This window comes from Podarcis vaucheri (genome assembly GCF_965113315.1).
Source record: "Podarcis vaucheri genome assembly, chromosome: 8".
NCBI classification, from domain to species: domain Eukaryota; kingdom Metazoa; phylum Chordata; class Lepidosauria; order Squamata; family Lacertidae; genus Podarcis; species Podarcis vaucheri.
Window position 1 is genome coordinate 84,155,990 of NC_138766.1, and position 20,548 is coordinate 84,176,537.

The 20,548-nt window shown below is 41.8% G+C and overlaps 1 protein-coding gene across 5 annotated transcripts in view; it reads left to right on the forward strand.

The window, feature by feature from the left end:
• Positions 1–20,548, forward strand: part of PHF20L1 (PHD finger protein 20 like 1) — a 65,010-nt gene that overhangs the window by 24,093 nt on the left and 20,369 nt on the right. For 2 of the 5 annotated variants that reach the window (XM_082235541.1, XM_082235542.1), the window contains 6 exons: positions 5,181–5,388; positions 5,703–5,828; positions 9,261–9,343; positions 15,651–15,903; positions 19,188–19,265; positions 19,571–19,777. In XM_082235541.1, the coding sequence (XP_082091667.1) occupies positions 5,181–5,388; positions 5,703–5,828; positions 9,261–9,343; positions 15,651–15,903; positions 19,188–19,265; positions 19,571–19,777 (955 nt within the window). Of the gene's footprint in view, positions 1–5,180; positions 5,389–5,702; positions 5,829–9,260; positions 13,896–15,650; positions 15,904–19,187; positions 19,374–19,570; positions 19,778–20,548 lie in introns of those variants that run through there. The other 3 variants (XM_082235545.1, XM_082235543.1, XM_082235544.1) reach the window with 3 other exon arrangements.

Genomic DNA, 20,548 nt, shown 5'->3' on the forward strand with positions numbered 1-20,548 from the left:
CCTCCGGTCCTGCTTGCAAGCTTCGCAGAGGCTGGCCGCAATGAGAACTGGTTGCTGTGCTAGTTGGGCCTTTGATCTGATCCAGCAGTGGTCTTGCTGCAACCTTATCCATTCATAACAATGAATGGGTCGTATCCAAACCAAGTTACTGATTGCAGGTTGCATTGAAATCAGTTGGTCAGGTTAGTCATTGATTGGCTTGTTCCATTGATTTCAGCGGAAGCTAAATAAATTAGCCTGGATTCAATTCAGGTGATAGAATACCAGTAAAAATTGGCAGCCCCAAAGGTGTAAGTAATGTTTTTCAGGTGGCTGTCATTGGGAATAATGCATGCATATATAATGTAATTGCACAGCTCTTTAGTGCCTTTAAAATTTAAACGGTTTAAGGAAGTGTTTGTATTGATTTGCCGTCTCTTAAAAATATTTACAAGTTTTCCAATAGAAATAATTGGCAAGCTAAGTTGCAAATTGTTGCAAGCCAAGTTTTTTAAATATAAAATGTAAACTACATTAGGTATGCTTTATTCCCTGCCCCCCTCCTCTTCAAAAAACGAATTTCAGTTCAAATACTTTGACAATTTGAAAAACTATTGATTTATCCAGCATAGAAAATTAATGTTGGACATTTTTTAGTTCAGTTCACAAAATCAAAGTGAAACCAGATCTCCCACAAACAAATTTTATTTATTTATTTATTTATTTATTTATAAATTCAGTTCACGTTTGACCTGAAAAGCTATGCAATAGCTTGCCTATACTCTAAATAGCCTTAGACTTTGAGATAATTTATGAATATAAGAAGCCGAAATAGTAGTTAAGTAGCCTGTGCCAGTGGATGGTTATAGGTCAATTTCCAATTACTCTTAGATGTATGCCTAAATATGTAAAGTGTGAATGTGACAAATGTGTTGCTGTATAGATATACGTGTCATAGAGCTAGGATTGGCTGTAGGTTCTCTGCCTTAGTGACATATGTGGGTTTTTGAAATAACGCTATGAACAGGTGAGATAAGGTTTTGGTTCCATAGCATCCTGATGTTTGCATGCAGATTTAACATGCAGGTACTATCATGCTCTGGATTGATTTTGACATAATCCCACAGGAAATGTGGCAACTTCAAACAGTGTGATAACTCTTATCTGAGGGTTAATTACAGTGAGATCTTGTATGCAGATTCACCATGAAACCTTATTGCGGCTGGCCACGTAGGGAAATGGTTATTAGATGACTTTTATCAGCCACCAACTCTAAAGATAGTATAATCTATTTCCTGATTAAACTTGCTATTATAGTGTCTTAACAGTTGTTTCCTTTTCCCGGGTCTTGCATTTAAATGTACATTTTTTAAAAAATTCAAAGACAGTGGAAATGTGATCATAGAATCATAGAATGATAGAATCATAGAGTTGGAAGAGACCACAAGGGCCATTGAGTCCAACCCCTTGCCAAGCAGGAAACACCATCAGAGCACTCCTGACATATGGTTGTCAAGCTTCTGCTTAAAGACCTCCAAAGAAGGAGACTCCACCACACTCCTTGGCAGCAAATTCCACTGTCGAACAGCTCTTACTGTCAGGAAGTTCTTCCTAATGTTTAGGTGATAAAGCCAAACATTTGCAGGAAGAGGATATGTTAGCAGATTTTTAAGAAGAATGGTAGAGATATGCTGAGTGTGTGTAGCTCCCAAATAAGAGTCTAGGAGCAGGTCTCTCATACAGGTCTTAAAACCTGCAGTTCTAAATAACACACACATCCCACCTGCCAGGAAAACTTACGTTTTCCCATCAAGTCACTTGTTTTCAGTCTTCCTTTCAATTACTAACCTACCCCTCTTCTCATCGTTCCAGTATCATGCTCCCCATTTGGAAAATTGTGTCTCAGGATGACTGTGTAGCAAAACATTGAATTGAAAACAAATGAAAGAACACTGATAAAAGCAGATTTGAATGCTATGGACTCTGCTTAGGAGCAGTTTGCCACTCAATATCAGTTACTGGAGGGCAACAGCAGGAATGTGCTGTCACTTTCATGCCCTGCTTGTGAGACATATGACAGGCAGCTATAGGAAACAGGGTAGTCGATTAGAAGTGGACTGTCAAGTCTGATTCAGCCTGGCTGCTTTTATTCAGAGATATTTAATTAATAGACTTTAGGACCATAAACATAAATGGTAATTTAGTCTGCCTTCAGTGTCACTCAGATGGCACAAAAATACATATGCTGCCATTCTGTAAAATAGCTCTCATGTGACACAGCTTTAGTTTGGGGAATAAGTGCCTGGAAGGCATGGAATCACTGGCTGTGGTTTGTTTTCCCTATGGTTTGTTCAGCAAACCTTGGGTGCTCTGTCAGATAAGCATACAAGCCACAGCTTATTTCTTCAGAGCTTGGGAAAGTAGCTTGGCAAGCATCTTGAGGTGTGGTAATCAAACAAACTGTGGTTCAGCAACACTGTTCAGTAGTGCCAAACCACAGCTGAAAACAAGCCATGGTTTGTGAGCCGAAAAAGATATACCAAGAACTCTGGCCACAACTTTCAATTTGAGGAATAATTCCTACTCAAGAGTTGAAATGAAAAACGTATATATTCTGCTAAGAATAACAGTTTGAAGCTAGTAGTAAATTTAAATCTAACATGTAAGTACAATGGTTTTAAAGTAATGGTAAGTTTGGATACAACGTTTAAGTACAGAAATAATGTAGTTTCAAATATGCAGTGATATGGTACAAAGGTACATGAAATACCAGTGCGCAACAATTGTTTTATACAAGTCTCAATGGCAGTCAAAAAGAGTCCATATATATAAAAAATCAGGATAAAGAATACAGAATCTGATCAAATAGGGCCAAAACGGAGTATCCGGAGTGTGAATCAGATGTACGACTCAGTAGAGGTGACCAGGACAGGGCACTGTTTCAGAGTAAACGCCTTCTTCAGCTCGGTTTCTTTTTGAGGACTATAAATCTGTTGGAAGTCTGTATCATTTAATTCTTTTATGTTTCTTTTTCGACTTACTTCTTAGATAATTGAACAAGAACCCCAATTTCTTTAACGATTACTATGGTTTGTGAGCCAACAAGAAACTATGACTTCATGTTGTCTTTTTTGCCAGAAATTCATGATTTGCTGGAGCTAGGTTCAGAAATTTAACTAAACTATGGCTTAACATTATGTGTAAAGCAGACTGCTGTCTGCTTTACTTTGCATCTGAAACTTTCTTTGCAAAGCTGATCTTGTGAAGGTGGCAGTTGTAACATGAAGCTCTCTCTTGATGTGGTGTTGGAGAAATAACATGCAGGCAGTTTGTCAGAGACTGAACTCCGTGTGAAATAATCCCACCCATAAAACCTTTCTTTCTTCATTACATGTACTATGGGTACAACCATGTTCAGGCTACATTCTATGTTTATCAAGCCCTTGATTCCAGATCTCTGTGGTGCTTGCAGAACAGTAGGTCACGGAACAGAGGAGATGCTAGTTTATCACTAACTGCTCTAGATGTTTTCTTTCAAAGAACAGCTCAAAAGCCTGGGGAGAAATTAAGGCTTGATGTTGCAGTGGGATGCAGTAATCTTGCTTTAAGGGAAAACCTAGCTAAATTATCAAAGTATGTTTCTCTTTTTTGAGCACTAACCTTAGCAAATTGAGGAGATAGTTGAAACGATAGAATCATAAGAGATGTTGTTTTGCCTGCAGGACAGGGATGTTTCAGTGGGGGGGGGGGAACAGAATTTAAATTCTAAATTTATTTTTCCACAGAACATTTTCTTCTTCCTAAATTCATTGCTAACAATAAACATATGCCATTCGCAAATGCAATATTGCACAAGTTTGGCAGTTTCAGAACTTAAAGCTTTGTTTACAAAATGTGAGAAAACATGCCAAATTAGGACATAAGAAAAATTTCCAAAGCAAGCTGAATATTATCCGACACAAATTACCCTGGAATAGGATTCCCCCCCCCCCCCCAGTTTACAGTTTCTTGAAAATGCACGTCACTGATACAGAAGGTTCTAGGTTCATTCTGAACACTGGTGATGTGAAAGTTCCCCAAGACCCTGCAGAGCTGCTACCAGTCAAAATAGACATAGCTAGGCTAGCTGGACACATAGTCTTACCTAGTAAAAACGTAAAGGTACCCCTGCCCATACGGGCCAGTCGTGTCCAACTCTAGGGTTGTGCGCCCATCTCACTTAAGAGGCCGAGGGCCAGCGCTGTCCGGAGACACCTCCGGGTCACGTGGCCAGCGTGACGAAGCTGCTCTGGCGAGCCTGCACCAGCGCAGCACACAGAAACGCCGTTTACCTTCCCGCTATAAAGCGGTACCTATTTATCTACTTGCACTTAAGAGTGCTTTCGAACTGCTAGGTGGGCAGGAGCTGGGACCGAAAGACGGGAGCTCACCCCGCCGCGGGGATTCGAACGACCGACCATGCGATCGGCAAGCCCTAGGCGCTGAGGTTTTACCCACAGCGCCACCCGCGTCCCTAGTCTTACCTAGTATAAAGCATCTTTTCTATGTCTTGGTTTGTATAGTGCCAAATTTATAGATGCTTAAGAAATATGAACCTAGCAGTTCGAAAGCATGTCAAAGTGCAAGTAGATAAATAGGTACCGCTCTAGCGGGAAGGTAAACGGTGTTTCTGTGTGCTGCTCTGGTTCGGCAGAAGCGGCTTAGTCATGCTGGCCACAAGACCCGGAAGCTGTATGCCGGCTCCTTCGGCCAATAAAGCGAGATGAGCGCCGCAACCCCAGAGTCGGCCACAACTGGACCTAATGGTCAGGGGTCCCTTTACCTTTTAAGAAATATGATTAGCATCTTTGAGTGCCAGGGAGAAAAATGGCTAAGCTAAACTGGTGTTTTCGGCTTTAAGAGCTGCTGCCACAAACCTCCCCCCCCACAAAAAAAAATTTGCTTCTCTCTTTTTTTTTTTTGCATGCATTTGTACATGCTATATGTTACGTAGCAGCCTATACAAAATATGTGACGGGTATCTATTTCCTTTCAGTTTGCATGGAAAATGGAAAGCTCAGTTGAATGCGCAAACCTATAAAAATGCATTTAACATGAAAAAATGTTCCCTTTCTCCCAAGACCCTTTTAGTCACAGTTGGATTTCATTTTGGCCTAGTTCACCCCCTTGTTCTCTCCCTCTTTTCTCCTTTGCGGCGAAAGGACTGGATCGCTCTGGTCAAAGCTGCGGCGGTGGCCGCTGCCAAAAACAAAGCGGGAGTTAAACCTCGGACCAGCGCGAACAGCAATAAAGACAAAGAGGAGAGAAAGTGGTTTAAAGTTCCTTCAAAGAAGGAAGAAACGTCAACCTCAGCAATTGTCCAGGAAGTTCAGAAGAAGGAAGAGCAGCCTACATCCAGTGAGACACTTGGTACAACTAAATTTTTATACATCCTTCCCCACCCTGCTGTAGAAAAAGTAGACTGTGTGGGTGGGTGTTAGCAATCTGTCTATTACCTCCCTGGGTGGCTTAGATTTATGAAACAGCAACTGCAAACAGAATAACTTCCATGTTTAAAAAATCAGATAAAGCTGTCGCACACTTTTGAATATTCTTTCAGAAATCAGTAAATAAATCTTCTGGTGTCTTACTGTGCTGCACAATATATTTCTTAATTATTTGTGTTTAGGCAAGGTTTTTTGAGATATCACCTTATTCTGTGGTTTCATCTCTTATAAACACAGGATTCCCTCTAGTGGACGTCCCAAAGATTGCCTTTGCACAGGCAGAGAATGCATTGGCGCACAAGAGGAAAAATAACCTAGGCAACTCATTTCAGGCAAAGAGGGCTCGGCTTAACAAGATCACTGGTAAGCTCTCCTTTAAGACTTGGCATTGTGGCTGCTTTGGCTTTGTTTGTTACAAATATCCATACTTCTTCTCTAAGGTGCTTCATTGTGTGCATGCTCACGTGCTGTGCTTCTTTTGCATTGTCGGGGAGCTTTCTAAATCTTTGAAAAGTGAATTGTTCATTGGTTTGGTGCTTTTGGATCATTCACATAAGGTGCTCGTCAAGTGTGTATTAGGAGAGAGTGGGGTCATTTGTATGGCTGTAGCATTGGTCATATTGCCATGTTGATTAGCTGTTCTTTAGATGGATAAGAACCGACTTGCTGGATCAGACGGAAAGTGTATCAGGTCCAGCTTTCTGTCCTCAGTAGCAGCCAGGATATGAAAGGGATGTTTGCCCTCCACATCCTGTACTATAGTTAGAAATATGTTGAACCGTGGAGGGGATTCCATTACTTGGGAGTGCCTAGTCACTTCTGACATGCCCCTGTTTCCTTCGTCTAATCCTTACTCTCTGTTAAATTTCTGGGGACCACGTTTTAAGAAATGACAGTGAGAAGGGGTTGCTCTCCCTCCAAATACTCTGGCTCTCTTGGACCCAGCCTTAGACCTGGCTTTTCAGGCCTTGACTGTGACCAGGAGACCTTTGCATAATTAAGAATAGGGCTTTGTTTTTGCCACCTACATCCCTTTCTTGACCCTATGGTGATCCATGCCTTAAAGTTGCCTCTCACCTGGATTATTGTAACATGCTCTGAGGGGCTCCTGTGTTTGAAAACCGTTTAGAAACTTGAGTTGGTTCAGAATGTTGCGGCCAGGCTTTCTATGGGGCTGGGATATAAGGGGGTTCATGTTACCCCAACTTCACTGACTGCCTATTCATTCGTGAGCGCAATCCGAAATTCTGATTTTGACCTCTAAATCCTTAAATGGCTTGGGATCAGGTTACTTACCACTTCACTGCTTGTTCATGTTTGGTTACTGTTTTCAATATACACCGCTCAGCTCTCCTTAAGGAGAAAGAACAAGGTAGAAATTATTTCAAATAAACAATTATGACTGGAAATTTCTGTTGATTAGAAGAAACCTAGGGAAACTTACAATCAGGCTCAGCTGAAAAGCATGTTTAATTGCTTTGGGCTTCTGGCTTGCTTTTCTCCATCAAAAAGAGGCCAAAATGTTATCTTGCCTGCTGGGTCTTCTAATTCAAGTTGAAAACCACACAAACCCTGTTGCTTTATAATAAGAAACTGACTTCATGGCCATCCAAATACATTTTGGAAGGCAGCATATAAACGTGCTCTGCTCTCTCTGCTTTTATTAACCTTATACTTTTAATCAAGGTCAAGGTTTACTTATATCATTCATAAGTATGACAGCATCAAACTGCAAGTCAGCATTAAAGCTACACTCCCACTATGTTTTTATATATGCTGGAAGCCACCCAGAGTGGCTGGGACAGCCCAGTCAGATGGGCAGGGTACAAATAATAAATAATAATTGTTATTATTACAAACCTTATAATTCAACAGAAACTCTGATTGACTCTTGATTAACAGATTTTATGAGCAACAAAGAAATATGTCATTATTCATCTCAGTTACAGTGGAACCTCGGTTGTCGAATGCTTCGGAAGCCTAACAATTCAAAACCTGAATGCTGACAACCCAGAAGTGAACGCTTCTATTTTTGAACGATTTTCGGAAGTTGAATGGCTTCCTGAGCCTTTTTTTCCTTCTTTTTTTGCTATGGAATTTGCAGCCAGCCCATTGATCCTTGGTTTTCAAACGTTTTGGAAGCCGAATGGTCTTCCGGAACGGATTAAGTTCGAAAACCCAAGGTTCCACTGTATCTCTGTCTCACTGAATAAAAACAACAGTTTTACCTGTGATTGACTGTTGCAACAGTTATAATTAGATGCTGCTTACCTGTTACATCACTGTACAAAGGGCTATAAAGCAAGTGGTGTGAGAAGGGCCTAGTGACATCTAACATGCAAATACAAATTTGCTTTGGCAAGCACCCTTCAGGAATTCATGTGTGCTTGCTCATACTTCAGCTGCAGTGCAGTAGCAGTAGCTGTATAGGGAAGAAAAGACTTTCCTCTGTGGGGCACCATTTTTTTAAAAAAGAAAGAAACCAGCCTGGGAGGGTCCCTGCAGCCTTAGTCAAACCCAGGTCTTGCTGCTGGAGAACATACTAAGTCTGATTTTAGTAAAATCCTTGAACTCTTATTCGCATGTTTGTCAGAATGCATGCAGGCTTGAACTGGGTCGAGGGCATGTGTGCAAGCCCTGACCCCAGTATCCCAGAGCACATGGGTTGCACTGAAGATGTACAGGCAGCCCTGTGTAGGGAAGCTTTTAATGTTTGATGCATTACTGTATTTTAACATTTTGTTGAAAGCCGCCCAGAGTGGCTGGGGAATTATAAATAATAAATTATTATGATTATGATTATGACTGCTCCTCTATGAGAACAGGGCCTGGGACTAGGTGTGCCACTGGCCTGATTCAGCAGGCTCCTCTTACACTCTTAGAGAGGGTAAGAAGGGGTCAGCAAACTTTTTCAGGAGGGGGCTGGTCCACTGCTCCTCAGACCTTGTGGGGGGCTGGACTATATTTTGAAGGAGGGGAGGGGGAATTGATGCAAGAGCCCCGGTGACTGCTTTCCTGTGTCTTGCGAGCAGCAGGGGCTGGTGGCTGCGGCAGAGGGAATATTAGTGGCGCGCAAAAGGGCTCTGAAGAGGGGCTGGTTAGAATGGCAGCTGCTCGAGTGCTGCTGCTGCTGCTGCTGGCACCAACAAAGCCCAGCCCCCTTCCTCCTCTAGACAGGGCAGGGAGAAGCCAGGAGGAGGGAGGGAGGAGGCGCCACTTCTACATGAGGGAGGGGGAAAGTATGCACCCTGGCGATCCATGCGGCCATTCCTGGACCATCCGCGGGCCAGATCCAGAAGGCAGTTGGGCCTGACCTGGCCCGCGAGCCTCAGTTTGCCTACCCGTGTTCTTAGATGTTCTCATGTCCAGCAGGGGTCCTGGAAAACAAGGCTCCTAATCACAGGCCACTTCTAAGCTTATTCAGCTGAATGTAGTTGGCATCTCCTTTCATATCTTGGCTCTCAACTTCTGAAGCTTGGAAGCAGAGTTGGCAGGTGCAGGGATGTTGATGGCAGGGCTTGAGCGAATGCTCCCTCCTCACTTTGAAGCCTGCATGCATTTACCTGAATATAGAGAAGGCTTTAGGGCACCAAGGGTTCTGTCAAAGCCAATGTCAGGACAGCGTAAAACTACCAGTCAGTAATAAAGCATCAGGCTTTGCTGTTTAAACCTTGTGTTTCCATAAAGCATGAAGACGGAGTCTACTCAGATCCACCCGTAAGATTATACTTGTCATCAAGTTTGCGGAAGTGAATTCAAAATAATCCTATCTCTGTGTTCCTTCTTCTTTTGCAGGGTTGTTGGCATCCAAAGCCGTCAGCGCTGATGGTGCTGAAAAAAAGGAAGGCAACAAACAAGCAGCTCCAGTCTTGGAGCAGGTATGAAATTGTAGAGTTTGATTCTTTTGCAAGGGTCCTACTGGAATGTACCATGGGAAATATCAGGTCCATGATGTTAACGTTGCTCTGCCAGACAGAAAGTAAATAGGGGACTAAAGAATTATGTTTACACTTCTGCATAAATGGAGTTAATGAAAGTAAGTCTGCAATCCTAAGGATGCATAGCATGGAAGCAGGTTCAGATTTAAGTCTGGGCTTGACTTCTGTGGTATGGACTTTTGGATCAGACAGCTTGATGTCCCAGATCGTGGCTACCTTTATTTTCATAAGCGAACATCCCGAGAATCGAAAGCTCAGAGATGTCTGTCCCCAGGTACCGTTTCAATATAGCTGGAATTGTGCCCACAAGTGGCTTAGAAGACCCTTGACACAAATTCAGTTTGTGCTTTTCGACACAGGGTTTTTTTTGGGTTTCTTTTTTACATCTGCCAGAACTTCTTTTGTAAGAAGTTTCCTTTCTATTGTAAGAATTGGTGTTGTAAACTTGTATGTGTTTTATGAAACTGTTCAATGAGCCATACCTTTTTTTGCTAGGATGTATATTTTTTAATAAATACAAGGAAAAAAGAAGACATTAAAAATATCTTAGGGGTCTGGTTTGAGTCCACATCTAAAGTGGAGGATGGCCACATTGTCTCCAGCCTGTTCCACTCAGTTGAGTTTTCTCCGCTCACGCATTTTGTGCATGGCTGTGCCTACTATTAACAAGTCTTGATAAGTAACCACAGTCGTAGGTGCTGCTTTTATGCTATTAGTTGACACATAGGAATGACTTCCAGGAATGAGCCTGTATCCGAAAATGTGCTAGATATGTTAGTTTATAGGCATGTGCACACAGAGAAGGACAAACTATTCTTCTAAGCCCCTACATGCTTATTAATTCCATTTCTTCAGAACATTCTCATGGTCTGCAATTTGGATGCAGAAACAGAAGAAGAATGACTATCCATAAGCAGGTAGCCTGCCATGCCATATGTGGTTGCAACCCAGCCTCCTAACTCACGAGTAGGCATATTGTCAGGGACAATTCCAGTCTCCAGCTTAAAACCAAGCTCTTTCCAGCTTTTCAGTTCTTTAAACTGGGTGCTTCCCAGTCAACAGAGCCCATGTAGCTCACCTAGCCTGCCCGCTCATTCTGGAAGAGGAGGGCAATCCTCTAAAGTCACTTTACCTGCAACACCCCACCCCCCACAAGTAGAGCTCTGGTCAGTGATTCCGCCCGGGGTTTATACACATGCGCCTTTGCTTGGCCAGAACCCATAAACTAAAAGCCATACTGGAGTCACTTACAGACCCATTGCATGATGGAGCCTGTGACTTCCTGTTCTGCTTTGAAGCCTGTGCATCAAACAGGAAATGAAGGCGGACAAGAATTTGTGTTCTGCTCACTTTGGCCACATAGACTGCAACCCACTCACCCTGTTGTTGGCAGCTTCCCTCATGGATGGGTGGAGACACCCACAGGATGACGTCACAGGCGCATGTGGATTGTTCCCTGGACTCCTGTTCACCTTCCCATAAACTACCACCTTCAGCACATTTCAGGCAAGAATGAATCAAGGAAGTGTTTCTGTGTTAGTTAATTCTGCCCGAAAGGTAGCTAAAGAGAGCCCTAAATCTATACACCTTTTTAATTTATTCAGATCAGAGCCTTAATATAGTTTTTAATGTGGATTTTTGTTGTCTAGTGGGTAGTTCGTTTCTTGTTTCTTTTTTAAAAAGACCCCCCTTTTAAGAAGAGTGCTTTTCGTCTACCACTCCCCCCCCCAACAAACCCCAACCCTTTTCTGAAACATACCTCCATATTGCGTTAAATAATTGGGTCAAAGGAAGTAACCTATACAGGCAACTACATTTCCTCCCCATTCTTTCCCCTCATTAAACCTGTGCTGGTTTTGGTAGCACATTGATTATGGTATGTGCAGCTTTAACTTACTCCCAGTGCAGATTTCACCATTGAGCCTGGATTTAGGAATTGGGCCATAGAACCGGAAGTCAATTTCCCCCTGCCCTTCTGTAACTGGCTTTGGAGCTGTGTGACTCCCAAACTAGATGAAAATAGATCTGATACTCTCCTTAACTCTGTATGTTTGAGGGGAAATGTTTGTGTGTGTGAGAGAGAAAGAGATCCCACAACTTCTCCCGATCCCTAAACTAGGGTTCAATTGTGACTAGGTCTCAACAGCCCTTTTTGAGTCACTGCAGTGTCAATGCATTGCCGTAATGTATTTTTACTTTTGCTTAAGAGCTGAGAATGTGTTGCTATGCATTGCAGCTTCTTAAGGCAGTACTGCATGTTTCAAAGAACACACGGCTTCCACTAAAAGTGGCAGGCTTTTATTGAGTCACCTCCATAACATCTATCCGAGTGGCCTTCAAACTGCTTGCATCCAGAACTCTTGTTTAGCTCCAGTCTGCAAGATGGACACAGTTCCAATTTATTTTACGGTTCTCGCTCTTTTTCTTTTTTCACTTTCTGTCTCCCTATCCCTCTGCTTTTCCTACTTTCCACCCCATCCCTCTTTTCCACTTTGGTTTTTTGTTTAAAAAAACCAAAGTTGTACAAGCAAAAAGTAATATGGTGGTGGCACTTAGAGCATGACTCATGACCCACCATTTGAAGGCTTTGCCATTGCAGCCCTTGTCCTGATGTCGTGTACTTTCCCTGCAAGAGCAGGGGGGAAAGCACATTGCAAGTGACATCAGGACACACAGTAAGTGAAATAGACATTATGGAAGTTATGTGTGTTTGTGTTGGCGGGTGTGGGGCGAGACTCACCATAGGAATTAGTATTTTTCCAGTGGCAGCGTTGTGTTTTTTGTAACATGTAGTTCCACCCTTACCTTTTTCTTCTCGCGTATTTAAGGATAAAAGCTGCAGCCCCCAAATCGGCTGATCAAGTAGTTGTAGGCATCATAAAAGCAGAGGTGCTGGAAGGCACTCAAAATGTGAAAACCCAGCCACTTAAGCCCTCTTCTCCTGCTCACTTCTTAACCACGCCACACCAAATGCTCCATGCCCTTACAAAACCTGGATTTGATTCTGCAGAGAAACCCACATATTCCAAGAACACAGTATGCAAGAAACAGGGAGGAGGAAGACAGTTAGACAGACTATTTCTCACCAAATGTGCCTGGCAACACATAATGAAAAAGCAATCTTTTTTTGCGGCATCCCAATGAATCTGCCCCCTAGGAAATGGTTTGGGGCATTGCAGCCAGTTTCCTCTCTCCCCCCCCCCCAATTAAAATAAGTTATGGAATGATTGACAACCTGATAACTCTTCCACAAACAGTGCAGCACTAACCTTAACTTACCAAGCAGAGCCACCATTGAAACTATCTCAGTTTTGCAGACTTTGTTCTGTAGCAACAAAATATAGAATACATTGTGTATTTTAAACTAAACATGGCTGGTTTTTGTTTCTGTCGGAAGTTTACAATTACGTATCTACAGGTTGTTGTCAGCATTTCAAATTAACAGCCTATGAAATGTGTCTTTGCAAACACTTTGGTTATGTGGACTCTCTTTTATAAATTGTTTAGTTATTAGCAAATGTTCTCACGGGAAACCAAACTTGAGCTTTTTGCTTCCCCTACTCATTCTTTTTTGGTAGGGAAAATTCTGAATTTGCACACCTTTTTAAAGTTAGCCACTAGCTCCGTTGAAACAAACGACGACTGAGGAGTCAAACCTTAGAGGTCTTGGGCAGATGTAACACTGGCTCCCAGCAAAATAATAATTTTTTTTAAAAAGGCATGCAGATTGGAAGCCAGACATATGAGCACCTCAGAGCAATTCTTCCCACCTAGTATTAGCCATGGTTTAAAGTTGCACCAAAATAAATGCAAACCACGGTTCCTTTAGAACCCAAGTGACCATGTTTTTAAGTGGGTTTTCCAAACCATGGTTATAGGAAACCCCAGTACATGTTAGTTACGGTCTGCATCAGTGCATATATGACTCTAAACTATGGTTAATTTAGGGAAAGGAATGGAGGAGGGAGAGCATTCTTTCATGAGTCTGGTTCCCAATTTGTATTTTGAGCGGAGCCAGCATCAATCCGTCTCGGGCCAGAATGACTTTGCAATGGCTAAGCTGTCTACAGCGATAACATTTATGGCTAAATTATGGCTCAGTTTTTCCCCCCAAGTGTAATACAGAGGAGAATTTCAGGCCAGCAGTCTTATTAGGCTGCTGATCCCCCCCCCCCCACTTTTCTGGTTTACAACTGTTTTAACCCTAAACCCTCAGGTTACATGAAGCAGGTACAGTAGTCTATTTAACTGTATTAGGGTTGGGCCACGTTTTCTTTCCTTTTGAGCAACAACTGCTTAGATGAACGAGTAACATTCGTTTAAGGTTTTTTCTAATGTTTAATTTTGTCCTTGTTAAGAGGTTAAGCACCTTATTAGAACAAGTTTTAAAACCTTGTTTTAAATAATTTTGTAACTTTGAAAGTAATGGTTGCTGTAGTGATGTCTTTCACACATGTGAAGATAAACAATAAAATCATTTATTTACAAGTTACGGCTCTAATTAATTTTTGGTAAATAAGTTTCTCAATCAGCCTAGATATATGTTCTGCAATCCTTCAAATCCTTGTTGGACATGAATAAATTATACTCTCAATGTGCATGAATTGCTGGTTCATTGGTAGCTGGACGGGACATTTCACACCACCAGGCCCTTATGTGGTACTTCCAGTGTGGCTTTTTAGTGTCTAGAGCACGAGTGGTGGACAACTTAAGGACTTTATACTCGTTTGCAGACCCACCCTATCCTGTCTTTCATCCGTAATGCCAAATGCAACATTAATCTTAATGTACTTGTGACAAATGTCTGTACTACCCACTTGGGTGGCTGGTTTGCACATTTATATAAAAAATGTCTCAGTTTAGAAGTTGTCCACTCCTCTTCTCTTACTCTGAATGTCCAGAACCACCAGAAGAGAAAGCAGTCAATACCAAAATTACATTACTTGCGTATACAAAGGTTTGAAAATTGGAAAACGCTCTTGCATATTAGGAGTGTGGCGACTCTTCTTGCGTGGTGTTCAGCTGTGTTTGTTTGCTTTTACCAAAAGCGGTGACACATAATCTGAATTTCTTCTATGGTTTGATGAAAGGTTTTACTTGCACAGTGATCTTGCCTACCAGATGGAAAATCATTTTTAACTCCATGTGGGAAAGTAGCTACAAACCTAAAATGCTAGTATTTGTTAATCATAGATAGGTCTGTCTTGACACAATTATCCTTTACGTTTATTGGACAAAAATACGATGCAGACAATCACATGTTCGAAAATGCAGTATGCTTTGATTTTTCCAAATTAATTAGCCTACAACGCTTTTGTTATGTTTTTGTTGTGGTTGTTGGATAAAGCGGGTGATATCCTAATGCAAATACATGTGGTGACATTCAGATTACTTTGGGGGTGGAAATCCTTAATCTTTGTTGGTTTTTTAATAATAATAATAATAATAATAATAATAATAATGGGACACTGCCAGACTCTTCATGTCTTGTTTTAAAATTGAACTGAATTTGCAGAGAATCAGGGACACTGCAACCACAAACCTAATTGTAAGCTGTTGGGGCTGACAACCCCAGAGTCAGCCACAAGTGGACCTAATGCTCAGGGGTCCCTTTACCCTTTTACTTGCTTTCTGGGGGGCGGGGGTGGGTAGTGCTTTGAAGAATTAGCAGTAAAGTTGCTGTGTCTGCAGAAACGTGGCAAAAATTTGGTTTTGTTGAATGTATTAGCATGATTGAAGAGCTACTGCGTTCAGTTTATGAGAACTGAAGACATGTTTACGGCCTCATATCCTGATCCAGAGATCCATGTGTAGTAGGCTGCAGGTATAGATTCCAACCCCCCTTTCTATAGAGAGTGAGCCCATCCACACATTCATTGGACTGCATGTGGGGATCAGTCTTTCTCTGTTGAAACGAGGGGGGAATCGAGAAAAGGAAATTACAAGGGCATGTCCTGGTTCCTGCACCTTGAAGCAGTTCACTGGATTGGAATGGTGGTCTTTGGCTGAGTCCTTTTTTTGAAGTTTCAGCTTGCTTATTTCTTAACTTTGTTTATTATTATTATTATTATTATTATTATTATTATTATTATTATTATTATTATTTATTTGTGTGGGGGGGAAATGTTCTGAAAATGTGCTGTTGTTAAGTACTGAAGTTGCTTTTAAAAAAATAAATCGAAATAGAATACAAGAGCTGCAATGAAGAAACTGCAATAAAAGTATCAATTTCTTATTATTTATTCAGGAGATATCACCTAAGCCTCAAAGTCAGAAAAAAAATGAAGCTGATATTAGCAGTTCTGCCAACATTCAGAAATCTGCACTGTTGCCCTCAACTTTGTCTTCAGGAAAGGCTCGCAGCAAGAAATGCAAACAAGAATCTGGAGATTCTGCAGGGTGTATAAAGTCCCTTAAATCACCAATTTCCCCAGAGTTAATACAAGTGGAGGATTTGACCCTGGTCTCCCAGCTTCCTTCTTCTGTGATAAATAAAACTAGTGAGCACAGACATTTTAAAACATACCATAATTACTTCTATTACAGTCATATTGGGAAATAATCATCATTGGGGTGGTTCTTTTTCTTTCCTTTTTTTCCTTTTCCTTTGAATGTGACTTGTATATAACAGACTGGGTTTGGGGGGGGGGCTGGGAGAGTGGAATGCAAGTGTGACATGGGATATAGTACATGCAATTAAGTTCACCACTGAAGTTATCCCCCACCCCCAAATCCTTAGTAGCCAGTACTGGAAACTCCTTGCACATCGGTCATCTGAAAGGAGGAAGGAAACAAAACCCAAACCAACTCTTTTTGCCGCTTCCAAAAGTTTTCCTATATGGTTGCCTGGAAATTTTGGGTTGTGTGTGTGTGGGTTTTTTGTGTGTGTGGTTTTTTTTTTTTTGTAAACCCATTTGTTTCCAAGATTGACATATCAAACACACATAGTATGGCACTTGTACGATGGCGGAAATTCATGGCAAGAGCGCAACTCGTCATGTTACACGGAGCAGCAAAGGCTACAGCTGATCTGCTTTGGAGGCACCAATTCTTCAAAAAGAAGATGAGCCATTCTTGTGTGTTGCTGGTGTTTTGTTTTTTGTTCCCCCACCACCACCCTCACCCTCGGGAAATTCTACTGGCATGATTTGCCTGCTGGACCTACTGGCTCTTGCTCTCTGTGTGACATTTGCTCTTACTTTTAGTGCTATAGAAGACAAACAAAAAATAGGTTTCAGTCCCTGGGATGAGGGTCCAAAGGAGGCTGGTTCAGATGGGGAACAGGAATGTACAAAACTGCAAGAAAACCGATCAGCGAAATGTTTGCAATTGTAGAAATGTCTAAGTCCCTTTGGTAGGGAAATGGATGAGGATATCCTTGCTTTCTTCTGCCCCCCCCCCCTTTCAGACTGTACCATTTAACATTTCCCTGCCAGAGGATTTAATCCCTTGTCAGCAGTAAAGTAGAGAATGGGGGATTCTGTCAAGCGCTGCTCTAGATCTTTTGCATCTCTCCGGGAAATGAAGAATGACACACAAAAAACTTCCTAGGGCTGCTTTCTTCCATCTCCGAGTTAAAATTATCTTCCGCTGAATGTTATGATCCAGCCATAGCTACTTAACAAGTCTCGCTGGTTTGAAAGGGACTTGCACGCACCTAACGTCTGGTTGGATTGTGCTGCTAATTAATTGAGAAGAGGGAAACAGTTTGTGCAAATGTAATTCTCTCCCCCCTGCCCCCTTTGCACTGAAACGCTTCATCAGTCAATGACACTCTAAATCTTCCCTCATTAAATGTTGCCGTCCACACTTGTTGCGATTGCACATGATGTCGGTAAGTAACCTTCACTGAGGATGATTTGTGCCTTTTAACAATGCAAAGATAGCACTGTAAAGGGAATCCCTCTTAACAATCTGCAGCTATTGTGGTAGTATTGAAAAGCATAGTTGTAGCTTTTGTAGAGTGTTGAGCATTTTGCAGGTCTCCCCCCCCCCATTTTTTTATACCTGGGGATTATATATATTTTTTCCAATTATGAGGCTTCTTAAGCTGTGTTTATTTTAATTTATACACTGCTTTTTGAGAAACATTTTCCATAAAGTGGCTTCCATTGGATCTAAAGTTGTTTACAATATATAAAATAAAAGAAGAATCCATTCCACAAATTAATAAATAAAAGAGCAGAACAACAGAAGCTAAGAACGCATAACATAAAATCCCCTGTATATATTACACATTGGAAGCCATTGAAAGGAGGTAGGTTTTCAAATTAGACTTCGTGGTGCGAGCTTTTAAAGTGATCGCTTGAATGTAGATATGTGGAAATTAACTTTGCTGAGTTCACTTCCTCCAAACCATTGCAGTCCCGTTGCTTTCAGCAGAAGAGTTAACCACGGACTTGAATTTCTTCCACTGAAATCAGTGAGATTGCAAAGTGCTTTGCTTTGGTTGAATTTGAACCCATTGTAAACCTCTGCCCCTCCCAAAAATAAATTAAAAATCCTGGAATTTGACCAAAGGAAAACAAAGGACCCTTCATTCCTCTTGAGAACGTCCCTATGCATAACTTTTGTGTATAAATCAAATCCAGCATAATTCACTCACATACGCATGATTATGAGATCATTTCAACATGCATAGCAAACACAGCTTGCTGTACTAGTGGTAGCATTGGAATCCAAAGGCCCATTATTGGGATTCACTGAATCAGTGATATAATAATGGCTTGCAATGGCATGGCTAATACAATGCACTCCAGATCTTGCTGTATTACATACGGCTTCTGTCATTCACCCTTTGCCAGGCTCCTGTGTTTTAATGGAAGTTGTAGTCCACAGCACCTGGCAAGCATGTTGACCTACCCCCTGGTTTTAACTAACGATTGCTTATTGCATTATCAAACCTACCATACTTAATTTCTCAAGGATGTTATAAGCTGGAACACATGCGTGTGCACACACCTTCATTCCAAGGTGGCTTACATGCTATTGAAATTATAAATAACTATTAAAAGCAACAGTGAAGGAAACAGGATTTTAACCGATCTAGTACATTCAGACCGAAGTAAAAGAACAATAAGCACATTGTGAGTGCTTTTCCAAAACCTAACCGAAAGGCTAGCGCAAGAAATAAGTTAATATTAGTTGCCGACAAGTTACCAGCCCCTGCAATCCCACAGAGGGCATTCAGTAGATATTGCATTGTTGCAAAAACAATGGAACAGTTTTGTATCAGAAAGTTTGTCATTCTTTGCTCGCTTCAGGAGTGTTAAGAAACTCTGCATTTATTTATAATATCCTATTGTGGGAATGGGGAACCTATGGTCCTCTAGTTGTTGTTGGATTCCAGCTCCCATCATCCCTGGTCATCAGCTTGGGATGATGCAGGTTTGAAGTCCCAACAACACATAGACAACCACAGGTTCAGCATCCCTGGTTTATAATTTTCTCCTAGCAGTTAAGAGGGAAGTGAGAGAGTCAGAAATCGAATGTATCAGGGAGCTTGGGTATATTAGTGCTGCCTATGACCTTTTGTGCCAGATTTATTCCATCACAAGGGACCCCACCCCCTTGCAAACCTTTTCATTAAAAGCCTGCTTCTACTAACTGAAGCTTAAAACCATTCCTCTAGTCTCCTGGTATCCCCCATTTTTCTACTTGTAAAGAGCAATGCCATGATAGATGGGGAACCACTTAAGGCAAGCACCTTATGACCTCCTTAGAAATATTAGAGTAAGATGATGGCCTATGTCTGCTTCATGAACATTGCAAGGTCTCTTTTTAGGTCCATCACAGCCAGTGAGTGCCCTTAGATCCTTAAAAAATAGCCAGCGGAGACGAAGATCACAGCGCTTAGCGACTGGTTCGTTGCCTCATGGTTCACTAGAAAAAGTTCCTTCTCCCTCTCCAGTCACTGATAGAAAAGGGTTCTCCATCAATGCCCCAAATCAGCCGCCAGCATTACTGGAGGGTAATGTATTTCAGTCTAAAGTAAAGAACCAGAGAGAATCCAAGTGTTAAACGTAAGACCTTCGCGAGAAATGTCCCGCCTGACAAGAGCTTCTGGCTAATAGACGAGAACTGTGCCACGTTAGGTGTGTAACTCAGTGACCTCAAGGAACGCGGTGCTTGTCTGTCGTTTAATATTCCGTTCTTTCTTTTATGTAGTTCCCAATGTTGCTCATGTCTCCCTTGAGAAGCGCGGACTCTGCCTCCCTCTTGACTTAAGCCGCAACTTGGATGTGTCGGCGCTGTTAACTGCGGAGGCTGCTTTCCGCAGTGACTACCCCGTTAAAGAGAAGGAAGATAATCAGATGGTGTTGTGCCATTCTTCTAAAGCGGCGGCTGATGGCAGAGTAGCCCCAGTGGCATCAGGTAAAACGTTTGTCAGCGGCTTTCAAGAGTGTATTAGGTCATGCAGAATGCTGTAGGCCACTGCATTTAGAACATTTCTGGATGTATATTGTTGTTGTTTAGTCGTGTCCGACTCTTTGTGACCCCATGGACCAGAGCACGCCAGGCACTCCTGTCTTCCACTGCCTCCCGCAGTTTGGTCAAACTCATGCTGGTAGCTTTGAGAACACTGTCCAACCATCTCGTCCTCTGTCGTCCCCTTTTCCTTGTGCCCTCCATCTTTCCCAACATCAGGGTCTTTTCCAGGGAGTCTTCTCTTCTCATGAGTTTCAGCTTCAAGATCTGTCCTTCCAGTGAGCACTCAGGGCTGATTTCTTTAAGAATGGATAGGTTTGATCTTCTTGCAGTCCATGGGACTCTCAAGAGTCTCCTCCAGCACCAGAATTCAAAAGCATCAGTTCTTCGGCGATCAGCCTTCTTTATGGTCCAGCTCTCACTTCCATACATCACTACTGGAAAAACCGTAGCTTTAACTATACAGACCTTTGTTGGCAAGGTGATGTTTCTGCTTTTTAAGATGCTGTCTAGACGTATATTAGAGTGTTTTTTTAAAAAAAATAATTTTATTTGATTTTTCAAGTATAAGAATATGACAATGCCATCATACACATCCATATTTAAAGATTACTCCGAATCTCTAGACTTCCCACCCTCTCCTTTCCATGGGTCCCATTGTCAACTCTTTCAACTGCATATTATTCGGTAGTCCATATTTTATATTACTCCATTGTC